Source organism: Myotis brandtii, unplaced genomic scaffold (assembly GCF_000412655.1).
Source record: "Myotis brandtii unplaced genomic scaffold, ASM41265v1 scaffold555, whole genome shotgun sequence".
NCBI lineage: Eukaryota > Metazoa > Chordata > Mammalia > Chiroptera > Vespertilionidae > Myotis > Myotis brandtii.
Window position 1 is genome coordinate 1422915 of NW_005370065.1, and position 9491 is coordinate 1432405.

Sequence of the window (9491 nt, forward strand, 5' to 3'; positions counted from 1 at the left end):
CTCTGGTGCATGAATTTTGTGCACCAGGCCTCTAGTTGAATAATAATAAACAGGTAGAGGAATGATATACTTGATTTCTGCTTCCCAGAGAGATGCTTTAGGCTGCCCATCTTGTTTTTCCCCCAGTGCCCCAGGGTATACAATGGGGCCTAGGACATAGGTGTTCAAAAAATATTTGTGGAATAGGTTTGCCAAAAGTTACTGTTTTATCCAGGCCTGCCTGATTATGGGAAAAACCTCTTGCTAGCCCAGGGAAAGAGGATGCATTTTAGGGATAATTGGAGATGCTGTCTATGGAAAGCCAAGAACAGAGACTAGAACTAGGAGATAATTCTAGATCAGTGATGGCAAACCTATGACACGCATGTCAGAGGTGACACGCGAACTCATTTTTTTGGTTGACTTTCTTTGTTAAATAGCATTTAAATATATAAAATAAATATCAAAAATATACATCTTTTTTATACTATGGTTGCAAATATCAAAAAATTTCTATATGTGACACGGCACCAGAATTAAGTTAGGGTTTTTCAAAATGCTGACACACCGAGCTCAAAAGGTTCGCCATCACTGTTCTAGATCCAGATGGCCTCATGTCTCCATCAGCTGCAGTGCACAGGTGCAATCTGCCTGCATCTCACGTATCCACTTCTTTCCTACCTGCTAGTCTTTCTCATTCTTAGTTTTGGTTTCCCAAGCATGTTGGTTTCCAACATGGTCCATTGTAGTCTCACTGGCTCTTTCTACATTGTGAAATTTCCATCTTAGGTCCTTTTGATAATGGCTAATTACTTGTTTCTTAGTTCAAAATATAAGAGAGAGACTCTGATCGGCCTAAGCTTATCTTTTTTACAGGATGAATCTGAATAAAATGCATGAATACGTGAGTAAAATCAGGATCCTGTGCAATAAAAAGAAAGGAGGAGAGTTGTTGGGTAGGCAATCAATAATGACCACTGCATTACACAAATACTTGTTTAATCACAAGTTATGATACATGCTTTGAAGGAGAAGTACAGGGGTTAAGAGAGTGTAACAGGAGGGTCAGGATTGAGCGTAGGGTAAATTTTAAAAGGCCTATGAATTACCTGTGCTTGAGTCAATGCTATAGTACTTAGAGTACAGGTTAAACTGCCATAACGAAAAGTTCCAAAATACAAAAGCTTATATGAGCTATGTTGACTTTTTCCCACATGAAAAGCCCACGTGTGAGGAGTCCATGCCTAGCAGGGTCAGCTCTGTTCCACGGAGCTCTGGAGGGTGTTAAAGGAAGAAAGAGGGAAAGGAGCTCACGGAGGGCAAGTCAAAGGCCCTGCTTCGGGTGCAGAGTGCATGGGTGCAGAGATGCAGGACTTGGGGGAAGAGATGCAGAAAGTGGGGCTAGCTAGGTAGTTCAATGCAGCAGGGAAATCCAGTAAGAGGAGGACAAAAGGTGCCCGTTGGATATGGCATTTTAAGAGTTCCTGTGGTCCCAGAAGGGCAGGAGTCAAATTGTGGGTTGAGGATTACAAGTGAGGATAGGGAGCCAGACTGTAAGACGACACTTTTGAGTGACTTGGAGGAGAAGGGAACGAAAGAGGAAGAAATAGCCAAATCTAGAACAAAAGAGTTGGCTATGTTTCAGTTGGTAGAACTTTGAGGATATTTTCAGGAAGGAGGACTATTTTAGTAGAGGAGAGTTTGAGGATGTAGGAAAGAGGAATTAGTACCCAGTACTAGGGAGAGACAGCTCTCAGGGGAGATGGGTGTGGGGACCAAGAGCAAAGATGCTCTTGAGATGAACCTTGAACAGAAAGGGAAACACCACTTCTGAGGTGAGAGAAAGGCCATAAGGATGAAGTGGTTATATCTGTGGGCGTGGGATGGGGTGAGGAGTCAAGCAGTTCCTGTCCGATGGCTCAGTAAACCTGGGGGAAAGGATTCCTGGCACAGAAGAGGGATGGGAAAATCAGAAAAGAAGGAGTCTCTGCACCCACGTTTAGATTAAGCCAGGTTCTGGGTCACATGGCTCGTTCCAGTACAGCCACCCTGGCTTTTCTTCTCACAGGCCAGGCACACTCTCTCCTCGGGGCCTTTGCGCTTGTTCTTCCTTCTGCCTTGAGTGCTCTTCTCCAGAGCTGTAGGTTCTCTCTCATGTTCTCCAGGCTTCTGCTCACATGTCACCTCGTTAGAAAGGTCTTCCGGGGCCACCCTACTTAAAATTGCAACTCATCCCCACTCCTTGTTCTTTGCGATCTCATTCATTACTTTATTTTCTCCATAGAACTCATTATCATAAGGCATATTACATATTTACTTACAGTTGTCTTTTCTCTCTCATTAAAATTAAGTTCCACAGCTCAGAGATTTTATGTTTTGTTTACTGCTCATTCCCTACCACTTGCAAGCATGTCAAACTTGTGGTTGGCGTGTGGCCCGTCGGCCACGAGTTTGACATGCTTGGACAATGCCTGCGCATAGTAGGCTATTGTTTGTTGGGTGAATAAATGAAAACTTCCATTGCTTTTGTGCTTTGTAGCTCTGGTAATATAGCTTGTATTATTTCACCTCGGTGCTTACTTTAACTTAATGATTTAGTCTTAAATTCTATTTTGTTTTCTTCTTTTCTTCCTCTTCCTTCTTTTTCCTCTTCTTCTTAACAATGCTATGGTCTTTTTTTTTATTTGCATTGGTGGAAAAACTGCAAAGTGTTTTGTTTTGTTTTAGGTTCAAAGTCATATTATCTTCTAAGAAAAGAGGATGGGAGAGCAGACCCTCTAAATGGCCTAGGACAATTGTTTGTGTCAGGCAGAAAGTTCCTAAAGTGGTGACCCATCTGCAAAGCCATTAGTTTTGTAGCACATTAACGCATGATTAATAAAAAAGACAGACACATACATATCTACAAAACAAACAACCTCCCAACACACACACACACACACACACACACACACACACACACACACAAAGAGAAGAATCAGGAGTGCCTTTCAGGTTTGTAGAGTGAGCGACAAACCTGCAAGTTTGTAAGTGGATAAGTGTCATGCTATGTACTGCAATGTCCCCTGATGTTGCGAAGCTGGAGGGGAGTGGGTTGGGGTGGGATAGCAGGGCACAAAATTAGGAGTTTGTTTGGTCTCATGTAGGGAGTGGCTATGGGGTCAAGCCTCAGACTGACCAGTGGCAGAGCCACATGCAAGTCCCAGCTTGGAGGGCAGAGCCCTCCCAGCACAATTAAGCTTGACCTTATAGTCCTCCCTTGTTCCTGGGTAGCTAAGACATATGGGCTGTGGGAGGTGCAGCAAGTGCTGCCAAAACAGAGCAGAAAATGGCAATAATAGGAAAGAAGCAGATTTGAAATTTGCAAGAACACTGTAAACATCTTGCCCTTGTTTTGCTTTGTGTGATCTGACTATAAATAAAGTTTCGGCTTACAGCTGTGTCACTGTTTCCTCATCCAGGCACAGTGATCCTACCTGGCCCCAACTGTATTCTCTTGTCTGTCTTCTTTAATCCTTTACCGCCCCTCCTCAGGTTCACCCCTGGCTGTGCTGGACGCGGTTCCGTCTCAGTTAAGTTTCAATTGCCGGTTTGGCCTCCACATGAAGACAACAAATAGGCAGTTGGATATAAGTCTGGAGCTTAGGGGAGAAGTCAGTGGTGGTGATATTGATTTGTAAAGTCATTGGCAGACGGATGGTATGTAAAAGCCATGCGACCAATGAGATCACCCAGGGGGGGAATGCAGAGGAGAGACGGAGCCCGGGGTTCCCTGGGAACATGGCTTTGTTAGACAGAGTTGAATGAGAGGGAGTCTGGGGAGGGGAGACCTTGCCGAGGTCCACACCAGGGATCCAGTAGGGCAGACACAGGTGACAAGTGACAACCACAAATAGGAAGAACATGTAAGAATTCTCAGAGATCCTTGGGTAAAGGAAACCTGGTAAGAGCATTTCCTGAAGTCTTGGAGATTGAGGGTTCAGATTATGGCTGCATATGCATTAAAGGGAAGTGTGGTCTGCTAGCAGGAGAAACAAGGCACATCCGGGTCACTCCTCTTTTCATGGATTTGTTTCCCCCACCTCCCACGAGCCTCCCAAGGGCAGCGACTCTGCCTCCTTGGCCTTGGTACCCTGTGCAGCTCAGAATAACTGTGCATGAGCGAGGGAATAGAGCGAATATCTAACAGGCCTTGTACACATTGTTAAAAAAAAAAAAGTCTAGATAATACAATCTGCAGGCCAAAAGGAAAGGGAACACTGAGAAACCAGGACCAAATGGCTCCTAAATGCCCAACCTGCAAGCCCTTTTAGGGGATATAACAGCTGCTACGCTGAGCAAGAGACCATTTTGCTTCTCTCCCTGATCTGTGGAGAAAGCCATTCGTCCCCAAGCAGAGCATCCCAGCAAGGTCACGACATAGACGGGAACCATATGGAAAGGGATTTCTGAGAAGTCCCCAAGGAGGGGAGATGCTGGCTTCTCCTTCCCTCTGAGCTTCCTCAGTGGCTCCCTGGTGGGGGTGGAGAAAGAGCATCAAAGCCAGCAGGGAATGAGGGACCTCCAGCAGATGTGGTGGGTGCTGGGAGTGGGTGGAAGAGGGTACACGTGACTAGAGCAGGGAGGGATGGATCTTCTGCACCCCTCCTCCCCCCAAAGCTGGCCTGGTGTTCCCTTGGGATGGGGTGGCCACCGTCAGCCATGAGAACGTAGAAGCAGAGATGGCGGTTCGGCAGGGAAAGCTGAAGCAGAGGTGGGAGACAGGAGCGACTGGCAGGTCTCTGACTGCTCCACTCCTCAGTCCTTCCCCAGGCCCAGCTGACTGAGGGTTCCAGGAGATTCCTCCCAACAGATAGTACCTGGGGGAATCTGAGTTGATTTCTGTTCCTCATCACAGAAACAGCCTCAACGAAGACAATGGAGAAGCCGGGGCCACTCTTGGGGCCACCTCTTTCACTTCCCCAGGAGGGCTGCTGCTGCTGCTGCTGCTGCTGCAGGACGACCGGGAGCTGCTCCCAGAGAGCTCTGCCCGGCCCCCCGGGCTGGATTCCCATTTGTTCTGTGCATCAGGGAAAACATGTCCACATCTGTGGCCCTTGTTCAGACTCCTCTCTGTCCTTGTGATGTTTGCCCTAACACATCACAAGGGCATCCGTTACTCAGGCTGCCTGCGAATTACACCTGAAACACAGAGGCAATAACAAGGAAGAAACAGTCAAACCCCAACTGTCTCCTGGAAACCCAAATGGGGAAGTAACAGCTGGGGCATTTCACCTTCTACAGAGGAAGAAACGAACGACCTCGGGGACACACTCGCTGAACCTCCCTGGGCCACAGTTCTCCATTTGGGGAATGTGTGTGTGGTGAGGGGGACACACAAACTGGGTTGTTAGAGTGAAAAGAGAGCATACGACTGGCACATAGTAGGTTCTCAATTGTTAGTTATTTTATTATTAAAAAGGATTCTGGGAAATAAAACATTTCTGGGCTTACATTGTTTAAAGTGCTTCTCAGGATGCCCAGTACATACGCAGGTGTAAGAAATGGGAGTTAGATGACAAATGTTTAAAGCTGGGATAACAACGGAAGTTAACTTAGGCAACCAAAGCCATTGCTTTTGTTGTTGGTAGAGCTGTGGGTCAAATGTTTCTGCTTTTTATTGAGAATTTCTAGTGTCGTTACCCGAATACCATTACGCGATGAAATCACCGATACCTTGTTTGATTAAAGATTATTATTTGATGACCAGTTAAGAACTCACAGACAAGGTGATCACGGGGTTTGGGGAGGGAAGAAGGTGGTGGAGACAGAAAGAACCTCAATGAAAGTGCTTTTCTTTTGAGTTTATTATTGTTTAAAATCATGATCAGATATTGAATAGTTTATGCATTGAGATCATCATAAAGCACCTTGATTTTCTCTTTCGGCTCTCCCCTGGGGTCCGGGCTCCATCCGGTAGTGCATGTCAAGGTCAAGGCCACGGACAGCATTCTTCCTAGCCCAGCCTGGAAGGGCAGGAATGGGGCCCTAGACTCCTCTTGGGTAAATCTTGGGCTTTTTGGAACATTCCATGTGGACCATTACAAGATGTCCATGAAGGCATCACATTGATGTACTATTTTGCTTGTAAAACATCTGCTTTTTAAAAATCCTGATTTGCTCAAGACCTCCTTTCCAAAGTAAGCAGAGGAAGTAGTAAAGGGGCTGCTGAGAGAACCGTCATTCTGACACTTACATGTAATTTGCAGCAATCCTATGAAGCAGGAATCGGTATGCTGAGCTTACAGATGAGGAAGCTGAAGCCGAGAGAGGTGCAGTGCCCGGCTCAGGCCCATGGCAGGGTGAGATCCTGCGCTTTGGGCCCCAAATCTTGTGCTCAGAAATGCTCGCTTCCTCAACAGAGAAGCGAGACCCGGGCCCTTCCTCTCACGAGAGCACTTCTGCCTTCCCTGACCCTTGGATCCTCTGCTCTAAGTGTCTCTTGGTCTGGCCCTGCCCTCCCAGCAGTTCTACAGTTTGGAAGCACTTCGGCCCTCAGTCCCTGCTTCCAGACCCTCCTGGTACAGGGCTCGGTGTACCCTGCCGGTGCTGTGAGTACGGAGTATGTGTGTGTGAAGGGGAGGAAGGGGTCTGGGTTCCTCTCTGGGAAAGGGAGGGGAGCAGACAGTCAGGTTCTGATTCCGCTTGTCTGTAGAGCAGACGTGGCGCTGAGATGGGCGGACGTTTGCTGCTGCCTGGTCTGCTCCTGTTCCCTCCTCTGATCTCGGGCTGGACCATTTCCAACTGCTTAGTGACCGAAGGCTCCAGGCTGCACCTGGTCTCCCATTTCTTCCTCTGCGGCTTGGACTCCAGACTGCCCCTCCTTGCGGTGTGCTCCGGGGTGACCAACGTGACAAAGGCCGTGGAGGCTGTGCCACAGGGTGTGGAGGGGCTCTGTCTCCGTGGATCCCCTCCGGTTCTGCCCGCGGACGCCTTCTCCCGCTTCCCTGGCCTCAAGGCCCTGGGGCTGACCCTGTATCTCACACAGATCCTGCCCGGAGCCTTCCGGGGCCTGGGACAGCTGCAGCGGCTGTCTTTCATGCACCTCCCCGTGAAAGACCTCTTCCTACCCCCTGAGGCCTTAGGCAACCTGAGCTCCCTCCAGTACTTAGCTTTCTCGGGCGTTTGCCTGGATGGGAACTCGGGGGTCCGGTTGCCTCCCAACCTACGGCGGCTGTCCGTCACTTTGAGTTGCCTTGAGGATATGGGGCAGCTGGCCGACATCTTCCCAGACCTGGTGCTTGGCTCCTCCTCCGGCGATGCCTGGACTCTGGAGACACTGGACTTGAGGTCAAACAGGTGGCTGAAGATGGCCAGTCCTGGGGGCCTCCAGGGCCTCAAGCTGGGGACTCTGAATCTGGACCACACGAAGATGAAGGCAGCTGCAGTGATGGGACTGGGGCTGCGGAGGCTGGATGCCCTGTCTGTGACATATACGGACACGGCCGAGCTGCCCGCCGGGACAGTTGCCCACTTCGAGCTGCAAGAGCTGAATCTGGGACAGGGGCGGATGCGGATAGAGCACATAGCTCTGGAGGCCCTGGCTTCCTGCGAGAGCCTGAAGAGCTTGAGTCTTAAGGGAAGTGGCCTAATGGACCTGCCACCAGGTTTCCTGGCTGCCCTGCCCAGGCTTCAGAGACTGAACCTGTCAGGCAACAAGCTACGCAGTGCCGTGCTGTGCCCGAATGAGACAGGAGCTGTGTCAGGACTGCGGGCCCTGGACCTGTCCAGCAATGAGCTGCGTAGCCTGGCCCCTGACACCTTCTCGTGTCTGTCCCACCTGCGGGAGCTGCTACTTCAGACGAACCAGCTGGTTTGGCTGGAGGGCCAGGTATTCCAGGGCTTAAGGAGGCTGGAGATGTTGGACTTGAGTAACAATCCACTGGAGGCCCTGGGCAAGGGCTGGTTGGCTCCTCTGCCTGCACTCACCACCCTCAACCTGCTGAAGACCCACATTGTGCTGAGCCCAGCCTGGGACTTCTGGGGCCTGGAGAGTCTGCAGGACCTGAGACTGCCGCTCCGCTCTGGCCCTTCTGGGACAGCGCTGTCCCTGCCCACGAGGCTGACCAGCTTGGAGCTTCACGCGGTGCCAGGCGGGGAGCTTTGGGAGCTGGCTTCTCCTGTCTTTCCAGCCTTACAGAACTTGACTCTAAATGGTTGGGGGCTGCAGCTGGGGACCGAGAAGGTCCCCAAGATCTTCCCTGCCCTTCGCCAACTCTCCCTGTTTGGCAGTAGCTTGGAGGGCCTCTGTTCCCCCGACACCCCCAGCGTCTTCCTCTGGCAGCTCCCCAGGCTCCAGTATCTGAGGGTACAGGGGGACGGGCGCGGCCCCAGGCCCTGCTGCATCACCGGGCTGCCCAGTCTACAGGAGCTGACGCTGCAGAGACTGCTGTCCCGAGCGCAGCCCCGCCGCGTGCAGCTGGAGGAGCTGGTGGGGGACCTGCCCAGGCTCCAGGTACTGCATGTGGCCCGAACGGGGCTGGAGACACTGTCTGCGGTTGCTTTCCAGGGCCTGGGAAGTCTCCAGGTCTTGGTGCTAGACTGGGAGGCAGGCCTCGTGCTGGATGGCAGTCTCCAGGAGCACAGTCCCCAGATGCCACAGTACGTGTATGTTCTGGGTTCGTCCTTGGCCTGCCAGTGTGCCAATGCCTGGGTGGAGCCCTGGCTTGAGCGGTCCCCCAGAACATATGTGCACATAGAGTCAGCTCAGCTGTGCCAGCCAGAAGCCGGGGTCCACCCCAAGCAACGCCTCTTCCCCTTTCTCTGGAGTCACTGCCCCAGGACTCTAGAGTTGGGACTCTTTTTGGGCAGCTCTGCCCTGCTGCTTCTGCTGATCTCCTTGCCCCTCCTGCAAGAAGCCAGGAACTCCTGGCTCCTCTATCTGCAGGCCTTATTCAGGGCTTGGCTTCAGGATCTGAGGGGTCCGAAGGGTGAGGGCAAGAGGTTCCTCTATGACGTCTTCGTGTCCCACTGTAGGCAAGACCAGGCCTGGGTGGTGCAGGAGCTGCTGCCTGCCTTGGAGGGCCGCCGGGGGCTGCGCCTCTGCCTCCCTGAGCGGGATTTCGAGCCAGGCAAGGACGTGGCTGATAACGTGGTGGAGAGCATGGCCAACAGCCAGGTCACGCTCTGCGTGCTGAGCGGCCAGGCTCTGCATACCCCACGCTGCCGCCTGGAGCTCCGCCTGGCCACCTCCCTCCTGCTGGCCGCCCCCCGCCCCCCGCTGCTGCTGCTGCTGGTCTTCCTGGAGCGCGTCTCCCGCCACCAGCTCCCCGGCTACCACAGACTGGCCCGGCTGCTCCGCAGAGGAGACTACTGCGTGTGGCCCAAGGAAGAGGAGGGCAAGGACGACTTCTGGGCGTGGTTGGGGAGCAGGCTGGAGCAAGCCAGGCGGGGCTAGAGTGAGTGCATGTAGGTCGGAGGGTGGGATGGGAAGGAAAGCCATCCTGGCAGGGAGAGCGTGGGTATGTGTCAGT

At 51.6% G+C, this 9491-nt stretch overlaps 1 protein-coding gene across 1 annotated transcript; it reads left to right on the forward strand.

Annotated features, from left to right (window-relative positions):
• Positions 1–6691: 6691 nt before the first annotated feature.
• Positions 6692–9491, forward strand: LOC102258164 (toll-like receptor 12). Its single transcript, XM_005878404.2, has one exon. It carries the CDS (start codon positions 6692–6694, stop codon positions 9413–9415), a length of 2724 nt encoding a protein of 907 aa, XP_005878466.1. The 3' UTR covers positions 9416–9491.